Source organism: Sceloporus occidentalis, unplaced genomic scaffold, assembly GCF_023333645.1.
Source record: "Sceloporus occidentalis isolate IW3139 unplaced genomic scaffold, rSceOcc1.0.p SCAF_7, whole genome shotgun sequence".
Taxonomy (NCBI): domain Eukaryota; kingdom Metazoa; phylum Chordata; class Lepidosauria; order Squamata; family Phrynosomatidae; genus Sceloporus; species Sceloporus occidentalis.
Window position 1 is genome coordinate 18,022,552 of NW_028316987.1, and position 17,604 is coordinate 18,040,155.

Sequence of the window (17,604 nt, forward strand, 5' to 3'; positions counted from 1 at the left end):
GTCATTTCTGTTCCAGGATGTTCCCAATGAGTTACGGTGGCCTAACATCTCTTGCCACCTGATGGGAATTAAAACACACACACGTCACAAAAAGCAATGGCAGCAGCCTTACGCACATCGGCTGTTGCTTCTCAGTGGCTGGGAGGGTTATTTTCTAGATCTGTGTGGCACAGATTCCCAAATTATTTTGAACACAGGGGTAATATATAAATATACTCATGTATACGTCTAGAAATTTAGGTCAAAAAATTGACCCAAAAAAACTGAGTCTACTTATCCACAGGTCAATGTAAGTACTGTATCTTAACTCTTATTTAAAAGAAGGAACCATCCCTTGGTGAAAAGCGAGAGTATAATCTGTCCTGGAAGTACTGACCCCCTCTACTCTCTCATCCATCCAGTCTTAAGAGTAAGCAGAAAGAGTTATGTCTGATGGGATTTTATAAGTTCTTTGACACTATTATGCTTTGCTTCATCCTTTGCCATATGCCCCTAAATTTTGCCCTCGATTTATCTACAGATCATAGCAAAATCCATAACTTTGGCCCCAAAACTTGCCCTCAATTTATGCATGAGGTCGACTTATAGTTGAGTATATACGGTAACTAATATACTGTATATACTCATGTATAAGTCTAAAAAAATTAGTCAAAAAATTAACCCAAAAAACCTATGTCGACTTATCCACGGATCAATGAAAGTACTGTACTTTGGCTCTTATCAAAAAGGGACCATCCCCTGGTAAATGGCAAGAGTGTAATTTGTTATGGAACCACTGACCCCCCCCCCCCTCATCCATCCAGTCTTTAGTGTGAGTGCAAACAGTTATGTCTGCTGGAATTTTGTAAGTTCTTTACCATTGTTTGCTTCATCCTTCAGATCCTTTGTTATGTGCCCCTAAGTTTTAACCTCGACTTATCCACGGGCCATATCAAAATCCATAATTCTGGCCCCGAAACCTAGCCCTCGACTTATACATGAGGTCGATTTATAGTTGAGTATATACAGTAATAAGAATTCAGTTGCAGTTCCATCTTAATGGTTTCAAACATGGAGGTCAGGTATTGTTCCTTTGTCCCTCAACGCAAGATGTAATCTGATACCCACAGATTACCTTGCAATGATATTTGCAAGGTCCCCATCTTGGAGGGGGGGGGGGCGTCAAATGCAAAAGTCATTTCTACAACAGCTATGTATGTGTGTGTATGTGCCTTCAAGTTTCCTGTCGAAGTATGACGATTCCATGAATTTCACAGGGTTTTCTTAAGCAAGGAATACTCTGGTTATGCCAGTTCCTTCCTCTGAAATATAGCCTATAGCACCTGATATTCATTGGCAGTCACCCACCCACATACCAACCAGGGCTGACCTTGCTTACTCAATGTTTATTCTTTTTTTGTTCCCCTACCCTCACTTCTTGTACTGTCTTAAGAGTAATGGAGGTCTCTCAGCTTGCTCATTGTTTTGTAATGTTTAGATTGGTACTAATCCCAACAGTGGGTTCTGGAAATTTCTGTCTTCTTTTGTTTTTAATGGGCCTAAAGGTGCTTTTGACATAACTTATTATGGTCTCCGCCAAAGTTAATCTTGCGGGGGAAATCTCTTTTGATATTTTAATTAACAATTTTGCCAGAGTGAAAGCCAGGAAGAATTCATTCAAGAAACCATTTCTGTTTTAAGTACCAGATGGTTTATTAATTATTGTAATAAAGGATTTTAATCTGAATTGTGTAAATGTTTGGTAATTCCTGCTCTTAATTTTAGAAATGATAAACAATGTTTATGGGTAATAAGATGACTCACAGTTTCCTGAGACAGAAATACATCCCATTTGCATTCCATTAATGTTCCATTAGGCTATTTGATGAATTGGCATCCATGACTATTAATGATTTTATAATCACTAAATGCAACATGCTTAACTATGTAATACTGATATTCCATATAGTTAAATATGCTATGTTATCTGTTGACAGCTTGAGGGTGCAGGAGAAGGCTTCATGACTCTTTCTCCCCCAGATAACCTCTTTGTGGCCCAAAGTTTGGCTCAGTCTCTGGGGGACAAGCCCCTGCATTTATACCCATAGTACATAATCCAGAATGTTAGAACATGTTTCAGGAAAAGCAGCATATAAAAAATAAATAGAACACAAGAGTCTCTCTCACACACAGACAAATGCATCACTGGAACATACCTACACCGCAGTTAGATAGCTTTGGGCAATAATACTGAGAAGATGATAACAGCTAGGGGCAAAAATGGATGTTTATAACTCCCATTCCAGCAGTAAGATCACAAGGGAAACATTAGCCAAATTGTTTGTAACTTAAGTTATTGTTATTATTATTATTATTAACCTTTATTTATGAAGCGCTGTAAATTTACACAGCGCTCTACATACAATCTTTTAGTTAGACGATTCCCTGCCCTCGGGCTTACAATCTAAAAAGACATGACACAGAAGGAGAAGGGAGTGGTGGAGGGAAAGGGTAAGAGGTCCAGCAGTTCCTCTCTACCTCCAAGGCCTGGACCAAGGCAGATGGACTGGGCTTGGCTTCAAAATGGAAGGTTAAAGTTGCTTCCTGTATGTCACTTACTTGCATGTAATAGTAAAAAGTGACCATTCTGTGATGTATGTTGGCTAGTGGCAGTTGGTGGCTCCCATGACTGCAAGACAGTAAATCTTTTCTGGGTTTTGGATAGCATTACTAAAACTGTTCAAGCGGCTGCATCTGGGAAATAGTCCAGAGCCTTGGATATCACCTTTAAAGCCAAAAGTAAAACTTGGAAGTTTATCCTCTGTTATGGGAACTGGAAGGGGACTCTCGGGGCCATGTGCAACCTGGAAAAAACGGATTTTATCACACAGCTAGTTGTCCTGGAAAGGGCTCCATTCTGTCCTCTGGCACCAAGCTGTCTCCATTCAGTGCTGAGGAGCGTTAAATGTTCTGGTCGGAAGTCTTCCAACCGAGGAAAATGGCACCCCTCAGCACTGAATGGGGATGGCTTGGCGCCAGGGGACAGAACAGGGCCCTTTTGTGGACGATCCACTGTGCAATAAATTCTGCTAAATAGTTTTCTGGTAACTCACCTAACTTGCCTCTCATTTCTCCACCCCATCGCAGACCGCAAGTTCCTCATTGCCAATGCACAGATGGAGGACTGTGCCATCATTTACTGCAATGATGGCTTCTGTGAGATGTTTGGCTACTCCCGGGTGGAGGTGATGCAGCGGCCGTGCACCTGTGATTTCCTCAGAGGGCCTGACACTACCCACAACTCCATTGCACAGCTGGGCCAAGCATTGCTTGGAGCAGAAGAGTGTAAGCTAGAGATTCTCTACTACAGGAAAGACAGTAAGTGTTTTTATTATTATTATGATTAACAGATTGATTGATTGATTGATTGATTGATTGATTGAGCAGCCTAGTGACTAGACCTCCTCTTCCTGCTTGTGACTTGCCTTTTGATTTTAGTGAGGTCAAATGTAAAAACTGTTTCTCTGTACTTCAGTTTGGATTCTTATCTATTTTGTAGTGTGATAATAAGCAACATGGATTTCCACAGGTACCTACTTAGCACCTACCTTTGTCCTTGGAAGTCAATCCTTGGCATAAACATGCATTGAACCAATCAGAATGAAGTAATGGCAATGTATAGAGATAGCAGAATGAAATAACTTATGGGAAGGTTAACACTGAGAGAAGTTCAAAATGGAAGTGGTGCCTGCACAAATCTCCTTAAACCAAGAGTAGGCAAAGTCCAGGTTGTGCATGGTCTTCAGGGGGGCTATCCAGGAGCAGTGCAAGACAACATTCTGCAAAGTAATTGTTTAGGTTTATTTTCTTACTCCAGCCACAGCAGGCTCTGCTACTCATCATTGCTGCTGAATTGACTGTTGCACAAGTGCTTAGATGGGCATCTGTAGAACCTTCTCTTGCTGGCAGGCATGAGTGGAGGTGGCAAACAGGGCATCAGAAGAACCACTCAGCCTGCTTTGTGCATATAGTGTGCTAGGTTTTCCTGCACTAACATTTCATGTGTTAAAGAACAGAGCATCTGTTTAGCATCCCTAATCCTGTGTAGGGAATCTTCTCCCCCAGCTCAACTCCTCCCTCTGGAAGCAGCCAAAAAGGAATACCATCAGCGAATGAGTCAGGAGAATTCTTGCTCTGCATCCCCTCCATCGTATTCTTCCACTGGCTGAGTGGATAGTTAGAAGATTCTTCTCTCTCTATCAGAGAGTAAAAGAGAAGGGAAGGAAAAAACCAACCAAAGAAAATGAGCCTTGTGTTGTTATCTGCGTGCTCCTGCTGCGCTTTTCTTGAGCTACCCTAGCTGTCTCAAGCTGGGCTGACCAAATGAAAAACAATATCAGCTGGTGAAGTGTTAAGGAAGGAGTGGGCAGGAGGGAAATTGTTTCAGTTATTTCATTTGCTTCAGCCATGGCTAGGAGGGGGAAGTGTTCATCACTCTCTGCTCATTTTGCAATCTGTTGGCCCTTCTGGGTTATGAGCTGCACCAAGATCACCTTCGATGCTTCTCAGCAGACTACTTATTCCAGAGATCTTGTGACATGAAAACACTGTACTTGGCTCCCCTGTCTCTTATTCTGAGGCAAAGAAAGCACAGTTCAGAAGGAAGAGAAAAGAACCAAGGGAATTCTTTCCCTTGAGTGGCTTTTAAAAAGTACCTACCATTATCTTAATTGCGACATTAATTAGATGCCACCCAGCAGAAGGGTGCTTCAGTTTATGAACAATCCCTGTAATACAACCAGCATTGTAGATGTACTAATTAAAAGTATTGCATTGCAGACTGAAAATGTCCTCCTATTGATAGCGTTCACCCTTTCCTAATACGTTTAATTCACCCTGAAAAAATGAGGTGACAGAGAAATCAATTGATTTCATGGAATGTTCTCACTTCCAGCAGTATGTTTTGGACAGATCTTGGAGAAGTTACTTTTTGGATTACAACTCCCATAGGCCCTTAGTAGGGAGATTATAGGAGTTGTAATCCAAAATGTAAACATTCTGAGCTCTGGTTTAGATGATCAGGCTGTAAAAGAATGGAAGCATTTGTGTGTCTAGTTTTAAGCTTCAGACAACATTTATGTTTATGAAAGTTTCAGATGAATTAACATATTTGTATGGGGGAGGGAGAGGCAGGGTACAGCAGAAAGCCCAGGCCTCTGAAAACTATAACCATATTTATCTTCCCGAATATGATAAAAGACTTCTAGACTTTAGAAAAATGTTTTCCCCCCAAATACCTTGCTGCTTTGGTTTGCTTTAAGGTTCTTTCTTTCATTATGTCGAGGGGGGGCAGGTTTAGGAGTTCTGTATGATATATGTATGCCCCCTCCCACATTTCTCTTGTTGGGGAGATGGTTTGAGGATTTACATATTATTTATTTATTTATTTATTCTGCTTTCTATGGGCTAATTTTAAAATCCACTGAAGTAGGGTCAATGGATTTTGCTTTGCATTTGATGTCATTGCAGTGGGCTACATCCATGGTGACTCACTTGCTCTATTCCACCAGCTTCCCTGGGCATGAATTAACAATGGTCGGTCCCTTCCTCATGAAAGAGAGCTTGACTCCCAAATGATGGGAGGAAAAGTAGTAGATTGCATGGCAGTAGCAAGGTGTTTAGCGAGGAAATGAAGAGATTTCTGCAGAGTAGCAAAGGGGAAAAAAAGAATGGATAGGGTGATTTCCATCTCTTTCCCATTGGATCTGTCCTCCTGCCTGTTTCTGGCTTATAGAGGGAAAGGTAATAATACTGTGTAGTTCTGCCTATCCCTCCATTGCCACAAAATGTGAGGCCTTCCACTTATCCGCACCCCTGCCACCAATTTGAGGACCTCCTCCAGTCAATTGTCGTGGCCACGAACTGTACAGACCTCCTAGATGCTCTGTGTAGGATTTTATCTATTTTCTATCCCCACCATATACTACCACTCTTTATTTTCTTGTTACCACAGACACCATGCTTGGACTCAACTTTCCAATATCTAGCGTTCCTGGAGGCAAAAGTGTATAATACAAAAATAATGATTTATTGAACAGAAATTGAATATAACATCACCAAGTAATAATTTAACACATCTTAATCACATTACACATTCATCTCCTAGATAGCTTTGATACTGACTCTAACTCTCTTCTATCTCTGTTCCCCACAAAGGTGGGGGCTTGAGAAATCTCACCAGCAATGACAGTGTCTCTTTGAAACATTGGGGAATATTATTTAGCTCAAAGGCTTTCAAGAGGGTTGGTAATGTATTTGTTAGGATCTTTGAAGCCAATTTATACCAAGAATGCTACAAGAGAACTCCAGTTTAATACAACTAAGTGGTTTTTATTTGTAAATTTAGATAGATGCAGAATTACTCACACAAGAGCAAAGCCACACATACAAGATTCATACAAAGCTACAGAAAGAAAGTTGTGGAGAATGTGGATAGAGACAATGAAAGGGTTAATGGAGGCATATTTACCAGTCTAAGTGTCTGCAGAAAAACACTGCATGCAGTTCAAGTAAGGAAGCATCAACAAAGAATGATCTTGGAGAAAAACATTAAAAATCTTTGGCTAGAAGTTATCCCAGATTTCACAGGAAAAACGTAAGTGAATGGGCAGAGGGAATGAACTAGAGACTCAGGAGTTTATCAGACAAGGGAAATTGGAAGTGTAATCCAATGGCAATCTGAACGCAATCATGGGGTTTAACGTTATTGCGTGATAGACTACCACATGCAAATTCGGGCAATGGCATGCTATTTTCGGGCAATGGGAAGCCATTTCGAATGCAATTCGCATTCACGTAAATTCGCTAAACTAGCGAATTCACGTGAATGCGTTCTGGCCCCACTTTCTTTTTATTCAAAATTAAGAGAAATTCCTCCCATTTGATAAACTCCCTAGACCAGTTAAGAGTCTCTCCAGTGTAAATGAAAGAAGGACAAAGAGAAGAAAGAGAAAAGGTTGGATGCTCGGCTCATGGCTGAGGGAGCACCCAAAAGTAGTCAACTTAGAAAAAAGTGCTAGTTACTCAGAGAGGAAACACCCCTAAAAAAGAAGTGATCAAAGAGGTTCAGGTTTGGAAGATCATTATACTCAGAAATCTTTCTCCAAAGCATGTTTGTGGACTGACACAGAGTTTGAAAACAGTTCTGATATTTTCCTGAGAATGGGCAAACTAATTCAGCAAAATGAGAGTTTTAGCACCAAGGTCTTTTGTTCGCTCTAAACCAGGCAAGTGACCCCAGCGCAGGTGTCTTTTAACTTCCTTGGGTCATTGTGAGCTCCAAAAACACCTGACTTTCAGTCATGTTCCCCACTAGATATTAATTATGATTTTATATATATCCAACATGAGGATATGCAGTGGCTTGTAATATGTCTGACCCTGACTAACTCTAACCACTCAAACTCCTCAACCTCATCAACTAATCCCTAATTTTGACAGACTACCCTGACCAGTTGTCATACACCAGCTTTTTAAAAACTCTTCCCATTCTCTCACCTCTTTCAGCCTTAACTGAATTTCTCTTGCTTTGCTTTTTTCACTTTCATGCTTCCTTCCCTTGCCCTTTTTCTTACCTAAATTTTATATTTTCCAACCCTCACATAGCCTTCTACTCACAGCAGGATCCCAAATAAATATTACATACTTAGAAGGAAGGGAAGCTTAACAAAATAAACCAAAGGGCAGGACAATAACCCGGACAGACTGTCCAGTAAATGTCTAGATGAAAAAAAATCTTAACATAAGGTACTCAATTAAAGTCAGCCAATAGGGACAAAACAGTTAAAATAATCTAAAAACAATATAAAATTACATTAAAATATACAGAAGTTAAAAGGCATGACAAATACACATGCTCAATATAAAAACCGCCATAGCATTGAAAGCCAATTGTGGACCCTTTGTGGGCTAGATTAGACCAAGGTTCCCCTTTCTTGGGAGTTTGTCAGACAAGGGAAATTGGAAGTATAATCCAATGGCAATCTGAACGCAATCATGGAGTTTCACCTTATTGTGTGATAACCTACTACACGCAAATTTGGGCAATGGGAAGTCAGTCCGAACGCAATCGTGTGGCTTCACGTTATTGTGTGATAGACTGCCACACGCAAATTCGGGCAATGGCATTCTATTTTCAGGCAATGGGAAGCCAGTTCGAAAGCAATGCGCATTCACGTAATTGCGCTAAACTAGCGATTTTAAGTGAATGAGTTCTGGCCCCACTTTCTTTTCATTTGAATTTAAGAGAAATTCCTCCCATTTGATAAACTCCCTGGTCTAATCCTTGGGAGAGACATTACAGTGAAACTGAAAAGTGGATTCTGGAAAGTGTAGTCAAAATGTTTTCCAAGCTCTGATTTTGGCTCATTTACCTGGTAACCCTGTGAATTGCTTGTGAATTACCTGGAACCCTGCAAATGACCTCTCCATGTTGGCCGGAATCTGATATCTTAGTAGAGCCATCACCTAGATCAGAATAGATCACACAAATAGTGCTACTCAGTTAAAATATAGGGCAGATCACAATCCCTCCCCTTGTGACATGCTTTCTTAATACAATCTTCTGCCCTGTGCACTATTTGGTTCAAGTCATTATGAAAACCCAGGCCAGGCCCCCAGGTCTCCTTACGTAAGTGATTTGGTAAGTAGGAAAGTAATGAAACCAGCAGAATGGAAGTATTGAGAAGTAGAGGAAGCTGCTTGAGCTGTGTAATATTTTTGTGGCAGATCAATTCTTTGATCCAGGCCAGGTTTCCAAAAAGTTCTGGGCTAAGCATAAATAGTCCACTCCAGGGTTTATATTAGACTAACAAATCAAAAGCAGTCTGCCTGTGACTGAAGGCAAGGAAAAAGCTATAAAACCGCAAACTCTACATCTTTAAAATTTGGTATGCCTCCAGAATCTTATTTCTAATAGTTCCTAGGCATCAGAACACAACAGATGTGCCAGTACCAAATACAGTCATGCACAATGAAAGCCAAGAGATCAGAGGATGCAGCTGCAACATTAAAAAAACTGAAGTCCATAATGGGAGAGTCGCTGGCAGTCAAGGACACTTGAAAGGCACCTCTCTTGCTTTCACGCCTTCATAGATTTCCTTTACACAGAAAGGTGTGTTCTGTTCTACCTGCCTCTACTTCAGCAATCTTGTACAAAAGCCCTTGCTCCCTGCTTTTCATCCCTTTGAGATACATTCTGCTTCTGGCCCCAGAAGATGATAACAGGACCTCTCTTGCCCAACTGCACATTCTCTCTCTCTCTCTCTCTCTCTTTCTCTCTTCCCCCTTTCCCTCCCCTCCTTTTCCCTTCTTTGCTAGTCTTGAGAAAGTGTTCATGTCTATTTTTAAAACCCTGTCTCACTAGCTGGATGAATATCATTGTCTCTGCTGCTCGACTCTCAGTCTGTGATCATCCATCTCTGTATTATAAAGCGGTGTTATCAGCTGGGGAAAGACCTAGTGTTATTGGCAGCCGTGGCTTAATTAGACAGCAAAGCCTCTATCCGTTAGGTCTGTTTCTCACAATATTGCCAGCCCACACTCTTCAGACCCTGTCTGCAGAGTTTATTACGCTGTGACTTGTATGGTCCTTTCCATGCTTCTGCAGCCCACCAGAGACAAAACAGTTAGTGGCTCATGTTCAGAAACAGTGTCTGGTGCCAGAAAGAAAGAATAAACAGTAGGCAGATTGCCCACATTTTTTTCCAGAAGAAATGAAACACTAAGCAAGGCACTAGAACTGCACAAATGGCAGGTCAGCATAGAACTAGAAAATAAATATCTACCTACACTGTATATATCCAGTATGATACAGATATCAAGGTACTTGAATGCCCAACACACACACACACACACACACACACACACACACAATGATCTGTATTAATAGGACAGATAAGGCATATCAGTGTGCCTGAATAGACAGGCCAAAAAAAAGCTGCTTCATGTCATTTGGAGGTATGCTGTTTAGACACACGCATCTTAAGAGGCCAGAAGCTGCGCCAAAGCTGCACTCCAGTCCTTAGGACTGGAGCGTGGCGTTGGCATGGCTTTCGGCCTCTTAGGACGCATGCATCATTTAAGCAGCACACTTCCAAAGTGGCCCAAAGCAGCTTTATTTTGACCTGTCTGTTCGGGTCCTATATATTTTTGCTTATGCTGCTCAATTTCTTATGCTGCTTCTCTTCAAGTGTGTAGATCAAGGAGGTATACAGGACACCTAGGATGCTCCACTGGCCCCTGAATGTCTCTTTCAACCCACTTTCTAGCAGATGAGTACTCATCAAGCATTGCCCACAGATTTAGATCAATCTTCTGTGAAGTAACGGCTGGAAAATCAAAGACTGCCGGGTGTGGAATGGGGGCAGATGAAGATTCAGCAAAAGCCACCGTTCTCCAGATCACCAGCTCTGCTCTCATGATCATATTCTATTCTGCTTCTGCAGAATACAGATGGAAGAGTGTGTTTTTAAATGAATACACACAGGCATTACTTCATTCTCCCTCTATTGACTCTTTGAAACATGGGTGGGAAATGCACAGTCCTTATGGGTATTGGCCTTGGAGCTCTAGATTGCTGCCCATCCACTACTTCCCTCAAATAAAATAAAATAATCCACATTTTTTGGTTGAAAATCACTCTGGGGCATGCATTTTTTGTTAAAATGCTTCCCCTTCCCACAAGAGCAGAAAATACCCCCCAGTACTTCCCATAAGCAATTTCTGAATCACGTCCTGGTCTGTGAACATGGTGGTGGTATAGACTACTGAAGGTTGGGAAGCACTGAAAATGGCCTTCTGCCCCTTACAATGCCCTCATCCTTGGTTTAGAATATAGAAAGAGATATGCTGGATCACCCAGAGGGCTATATAGTCCACCTATATAGACAACCTTCTCCACAACATGCAGATTTGATAAACATTTGTCATGTCACCACTTACTCATTCTCTTCAGTTTAGCACCCCTTTTACATTCTAAGCTGAACAGCCTATAATAGATCCAGCCCCTTGATGTATTTGTTACCCCTTTCTGTACTTTTGCCAACTTCAAATTAGTCTCACTATAACTCCCATAAACCCCAGTTAGCATGCTCATGTTGGTTGTGGATAATGGATATCATAAGCTCATGTCCCTGGCACCAGGTTGGAGAGGGATACTTCGGTTACATAGCCATATATCAACCTGAATTGTTCCCATGTAGGACATAGGTAAAGCCCCAAGAATATTCACTCACCTGTCAACCTGACCTGCCCATTATAGTATAAAGTAGCATTATAGTATGTTACTGTTGTGTGACTTCAAGTCATTTCAGACTTAAGGCAATCCTAAAGTAGAACTATCATGAGATTTTCTCGGCAAGAGTTAATCAGAGGTTTGCCATTGCCTTCCTCTGTGGCTGGAAGAGTGTGACTTGCCCAAAGTCACCCAGTGGGATTCCACATCTAAGCAGGGATTTGAATCCTAATCTTCTGGTGTCCTTGTCCAACACCCAAACCACTACACCGTTCATATAGTATACATTAGCAAACCCCAAACACTGTACTTGGAATAAATATGCATAATAGATTATGCAAATGTTGTTGCTTAATTTGGTCAATATTTCTGATTGCCACATTTAAATTTTACCAGTGTTCCGTGTGAAGATGAGGCCTAGAAGGCTAAAGAGGGAGCTGGAGAGAGAGCTGGGGTGAGAAGGGGAGTGACAAAAGGCAGAACACAGAAACTTCATTCTGATCTGGATGTTCAGTACAATGCATATTTAAACATTTCTTGGCAAATAGGCACAACTGAGCCTAGAATGATGTTTACATTTCTGCTAGATTCAAGACTGGAGTTGCACAGAATCTCCTAGTTTTGTCTTCCATTGTTGCTTTTTTCTGTTGAGAGTTACATTTCTTTGGGAGTAATTTGTTAATGGCCCTACATGCCAGAAGCGCATAGGTAAAGTTAGTGGTAGGCCAAAACCCAAAGTGCAAAGGTGAAGAGATCTTTCTTCTTCTCTTTTATGCCCCCCCCCCCCCAGCCATTCCCTTTTCTGTCTCCCTTTCTGGTCATCCCCTCTTCCTCCCTATCTAATAGACTGCCAGAGAAGGAACAGAACATCAGACTAGCTAGATGATAACTTTGTCATATGTTTGTGTGTGTTTTATTTTTGCAGAAGTGCCCCCTCAAAAGACATTTGTCATAGTATGTGATTGCCTTCACCTATGCATCTTGCATTATCTTGCTTTGTTTAGTGGTAACTGGAAGATAAATACAAGCCTAATTTGCAAATCTGATTGCGGAGGTATATCTCTCTCAGAAAAGCCTGCTGTGAAGGGGGCAAATGTATTAAGCACAGAGAATATGCGTAATATCTAATTTGAACCAGAACTACAGTGTTTTGAAATTAATCTCAAGGCTGTGGGTTGCTTACTCATGGTCCAGTCCATGTGAACTTTGGGCATTCTTTCACAATGTCATGGAAGATGAGGGGATGCCGTAACATCATGTGATCAGAAGCTACAGATTATTGCTTTTCTGTGATATGATGTTTTCCATTCAGTATGTTTATAAACTGTAATTGCATGCATGGCTAAGAAATTAACAGTTTCTGCCTCATAAGGAATAGGATAGACAGTGGTGTCCCCACCCCGGTGTCACCTGATGTATATGTGGGGCTGCAGTGGCTGAGGGGATGGCGAAAAGGGCCTGCTCAGCCCTCTCTTTCAGTGCAGCAGTGCCAGCCTCCTCATGATGAGACTGGCGCTGTCGCAGCGAAGGCAAAAGGGCTGTACTCAGCGCTCTACTGTACTCTTGGTCTGCTCATGAGACCAGTGCCACTGCAACAAAGTCAGGAAGGAGCCTCTTGGTCCTTCTCACCCCACAGTGGGAGAAGGGCCCAACTGGATGTCACCCATCATCTGGGTGTGGGCTTCACCCTCTACATTGCCCTCGTGATGTCACTCAGGATAGACCATGGGCACATATTGTATTAAGAAATCTGAATTTTTCAAAATAATAATAATAATAATAATAATAATAATAATAATAGAAGTAGGAATATGGTGTATAATTCTGCTTTGAGGTAGTCATGGGACAAAATCTAGGGGTGTAGCTATTCTACATTGTAGAAATAATGCAGTTTGGTACCACTTTAACAGTCATTGCTCCATCCTACAGAATCCTGGCATTTTTGGTAGGGAAGGCTAAAGACCTTGTAATCCTGCCATCTTTGGTAGGGAAGGCTAAAGACCTTGTAATACTACAACACCCAGGATGCCATAGGATGGAGCTACAGTACCTAAAGTGGTGCCAAACTGCATTATTTCTATGATGCAGATGAACCCTAATAAAAGGGAGGAAGAGAAAGGAGGAGGTCAGCAAGGCAGTTGCAGGAATAGGTTCCCTGAATCTCAGTAGGGACTACTGTCCTCAGTTCTGTGGAACCCATCCTCAACCTGCTATTGACTGCTCTGCAGCATCCCTCGAAGTATGTTCCCCCTCCTGGCAATTCTTTAGCCCCTGTTGCCCTGTCTGTTCCACTGACTCTTCTGCCAGCCCGCCATCAGGTCTGGGACTGCAGGGGGAAGCCACTGAGCCTTTATGCAGCTGAGTCAGAAGTGGTAATCCAGCCTTAGTGGGGATCAGTCAGAAGTTAATTTCCTTACAAGATGCTTGACAGCTGAGCTTGACAATGACAGAGCACAGCAGCACAGAGGTTCATTACAAACTAAGTCACTTGAGCCAGAATCCATAGGAGTGAGGAACTGCAGCATGTAATGGCTGCTTCCACTCGGAGGGAATAATACTAAAACAGCAATCATTGAACTCCTGTAAACCTTAGGAGTTAATAATCTACCTCACTGCCCCAAACTAAACCTACAAATAGCATTCCCCACCTCCCATGGTTTAAGCTGCCCAGTGATGCAAGAACACAGCTTTCTCCCACTGCTGTCTCTCTTTGGTGGCTTTGAAAGCAAGCAGAGACACAATAAATACACAAATTTATGTCATTTCCTCAGTGTGAATGTTCAGTTCCTTTATTAGCTAGCAGTTCCAGAGACCTGGGTCTAATCTGCAGTGCAGAAATAATGCGGCTTGATAGTTTTTTGGGGGCTTTTTGGGCTATGTGGCCATGTTCTAGATAGAACATGGCCACATAGCCTGAAAACCCCACAAAAAACTATGGCTGCCAACCGTGAGAGCCTTAGATTCCACAAATGCGGTTTGACACTGCTGTAACTGCCATGGCTCAGTGCTATGGAATACTGGGATGTGTAGTTTTGTGAGCTATTTAGCCTTCTGTGCCAGAGAGCTCTGGTGCCTCACAAAACTACAAATACCAGGATTGCATAGTACGGCAGTTAAAGCAGTGGCGGTTAAAGTGGTGTCAAACTACGTTACTTCTGTAGTCTGGATTAGACCCTAGAGGACAAAGTGACAGCAGGATCTGTCTGTGAGAGAAGGATAGTGGAGGAATACAATATTTTTTCAAAGCTCAGAAAAGTTACTTTTTTGGCATAAAGTTTCCAGAATCTCACAGTCAGAATGGCTGGGGAAGGCTGGACATTGTAGTCAGATGTAACAGCTGTAGTTATACAGACATATGCTGAGCTGTGTGTGGTGGTGCAGATAGTGTTCATGTGTACGGTGGCATCTGTTCCCTCAGAATCAATCTGCATGTACTTGAAATTCCCTCTTCCCTCCTCCATCTCTCGGCCTTCACTGCCATTTACGAGCTACATTGGAAGCTGAATGTGTGGGTGGGTATTGATTTTCCATGTGAACATTGCCATTTTGAGAAGGAAAGGTTACTGGGGAAAAAACACATCTCCGTTCTTTGTTTTATGCCCCCATTATTTCTTCAGTCAGCAGCATTTTAATTTACATGAAAAGATTTCTTCACGGCAAGATCCCAGAAAGTCAGGATTGAATAATGTGGGGTCAAATGAAGCTTTTGCATAGCCTTTCCTCTTAATGGAAATGCGGGACAGGGGACTTTGCCTGCATTGCCAAGGAACTGTCTTATGCTCCCTGTCTGGCAACATTACTCTAGCATAAAAACATAAAGAAATCTAGTAGCTCCTTTGAGACTGAGGAAAAAATTAAAAAGAGGAAGGGGAGAAAAAGAGGAATGTAGGTTTAAGACTTAAAGGTGCCACATTCCTTTCTTTTCCCTCCTCCCCTCCGACTTTGCTGTAAGAGACTAACACAGCTACTTCTTGGGGGAAATTGTAGCATAAACCTTTTAGAGTAATAGGGGTGGGGTTTTTAGCATAAGCTTTTATGGACTGCTGTACACTTCACCAGATGTCATCTGGGCTAGATTATAGTCCATAAAAATTTATGCTAGAAATTTCTTTTTCCTAGGACTTTATCGCACGAAGGAACATTGGAGAAAAATCGGAGGTTTAAAGAGTCAATATTCAGGGGAAATCATGTAATCGCAGTGAAGATTTTCTCACACATCACGAATATAGAGGACCTATCCTGGGAATAACCAGCAACAAATAATTCATGGAATTTCTCTGTGAATGATTTCTTGCTAGATTTGTTCCTGGTTATTCCCAGGATAAATCCTATTTATTCGCGATGTTGTGTGAAAATCTTCACCATGATTGCACAATTTCCCTGGGACATTGACTCTTTAAACCCCTGAGTTTCCCCATGTTTCCCTGCATGATAAAGTCCCTAGTTACTGTTAAAAGTGCTATTGAATTCCTTTATGCCTTTTAATGCTAAAACAGACTAACATGGCCATCTTTTTCAATACTGCCCTGGTCGTTTTATTATTCTGTGCTGGAGTCCAAGAGGAAACTGATCACATATCAAAACAAGTTTTCTTGTTAAGCATAGACAGTTGGAATGCTAAAGCAGGAAACATTGCAGAAGTAGAGATTGTAGGGAAAAATGGCCTGGTATGTAGAAATGAAGCAGGAGAGCAACTCACTGAATTTTGCAAGCCCAACAGTTTGCTCATTACAAACACATCCTTAAGGTAACCAAAGAGTTGACTATACCTGGACACCACCTGATGGCCAATATAGAAATCAAGTAGACTAATTGGATGGAGCGGCATCACTAGGGTTGGCGTCGCCTAGTGCGGTAACTCATGGTGTCACACATACCTTTGAACTCCTTTCATGCCACACTAAACAGAACCCTTAGTAATGTTTTTAATACTAACGTTACTCATAAATCATAATTCTCATATATCACTGAATGGAACCGTAATAGTTGTAACATAAAACAACTAGCAAAATTATCATTATTTTACCTTTAAATTACCATACAGCCTAAATGTATTTACATGTACTTAGTTTCATGTGGCTAAAGTGAAAATTTGATAAGATTTGATTTTTTTTAATTAATTAATTTTTGGGGGGAAAAAATCAATGTACCCTTTCTCTGCTCATTGAGCCTGACCCCAATCATACAATCTCTTAAGCATTTTAAAGGAATGCAGGTGAATTCTACAGCCCATTTGTGCCAAAAGGCAGAAGTTTGGTGTCACCCCACTTAGGATGTCACCTAGTGTGGTCCGCACTCCCCGCACCATCTAGTGACCCCTTGATTAGAAGCAGAAGATGGGGAAGCTCCATTCTGCCTGCAAAAACAAGACCAGAAGCAGATTGTGGCACAGACATGAACTGGTGAGATAGATAGATAGATAGATAGATAGATAGATAGATAGATAGATAGATCTCCAACTAAAGCTAAAGAAGAATACTGAACCAACCATCATGCCAAAATACAACCTGAAGAGCATTCTTGTAGAATTTTAAAATAATGTAGAAAATAGATTTGCATTATTAAGCTTAATAGGACCCAGAAAAACTCTGGGCGGAAGTCTGGGACATTGTCAAAGAAGAATGCATAAAGACAGTATCTGCAGACAAAAAGGAAGAGAAACCTCAATGGATAGAACTCTTCAAGCAGTAGAGATAGATGATAGCAAAAGTAAAAAGTGTCATGAATAGGATCAGACCCCTGACTGCAACTCTTCAACGACTTGTGCACAGGAACAAAGAGAACTACTATAATAATCAATGCAGAGAAAGAGAAGATGACAACTTAAAAGAAAGAACAAAAGACCTCCTCCACAAGATCTGAGAAATCAAACGGAAATTTAAATCAAGAGTGGGATCTGAGAAATCAAATGGAAATTTAAATCAAGAGTGGGAATGCTCTCCAACCAGCAGTCGAACACATTACATGACCAAGTACAGATAAGGAGCAGATAGAAACAATATACTGAAGAACTATATAAAAGAGATGAAAGGATAACATATCCATTAAAGGAAGAACTATTTTAAAATGAACGTACAATTTTAAAAAGTGAAGTGAAGCTGCACTCAAAATACTTGAGAGAAAAAAATCACCAGGAACAGATGGCATACCAATAAAGCTACTTCTATCGAAAGACAGACTCTAGTCTGGTTCTAACTAAAATCTGTCAACAAATATGAAAAACAGAAGAATAGCCCGCAGATTGGAAATGCTCAATATACATTCCAGTCCCCGAGAAAGGGGACACGAGGCATTACAGTAACACCATACTATTGCATGCATCTCCCATGCAA

The 17,604-nt window shown here is 41.3% G+C and overlaps 1 protein-coding gene across 3 annotated transcripts in view; it reads left to right on the forward strand.

Moving 5' to 3' along the window:
- KCNH6 (potassium voltage-gated channel subfamily H member 6) overlaps positions 1–17,604 on the forward strand; it is a 151,384-nt gene that overhangs the window by 30,767 nt on the left and 103,013 nt on the right. For all 3 annotated transcript variants that reach the window (XM_089532221.1, XM_089532222.1, XM_089532224.1), the window contains exon 2: positions 3,127–3,357. In XM_089532221.1, coding sequence (XP_089388347.1) covers positions 3,127–3,357 — 231 coding nt within the window. The remainder of the gene's footprint in view (positions 1–3,126; positions 3,358–17,604) is intronic.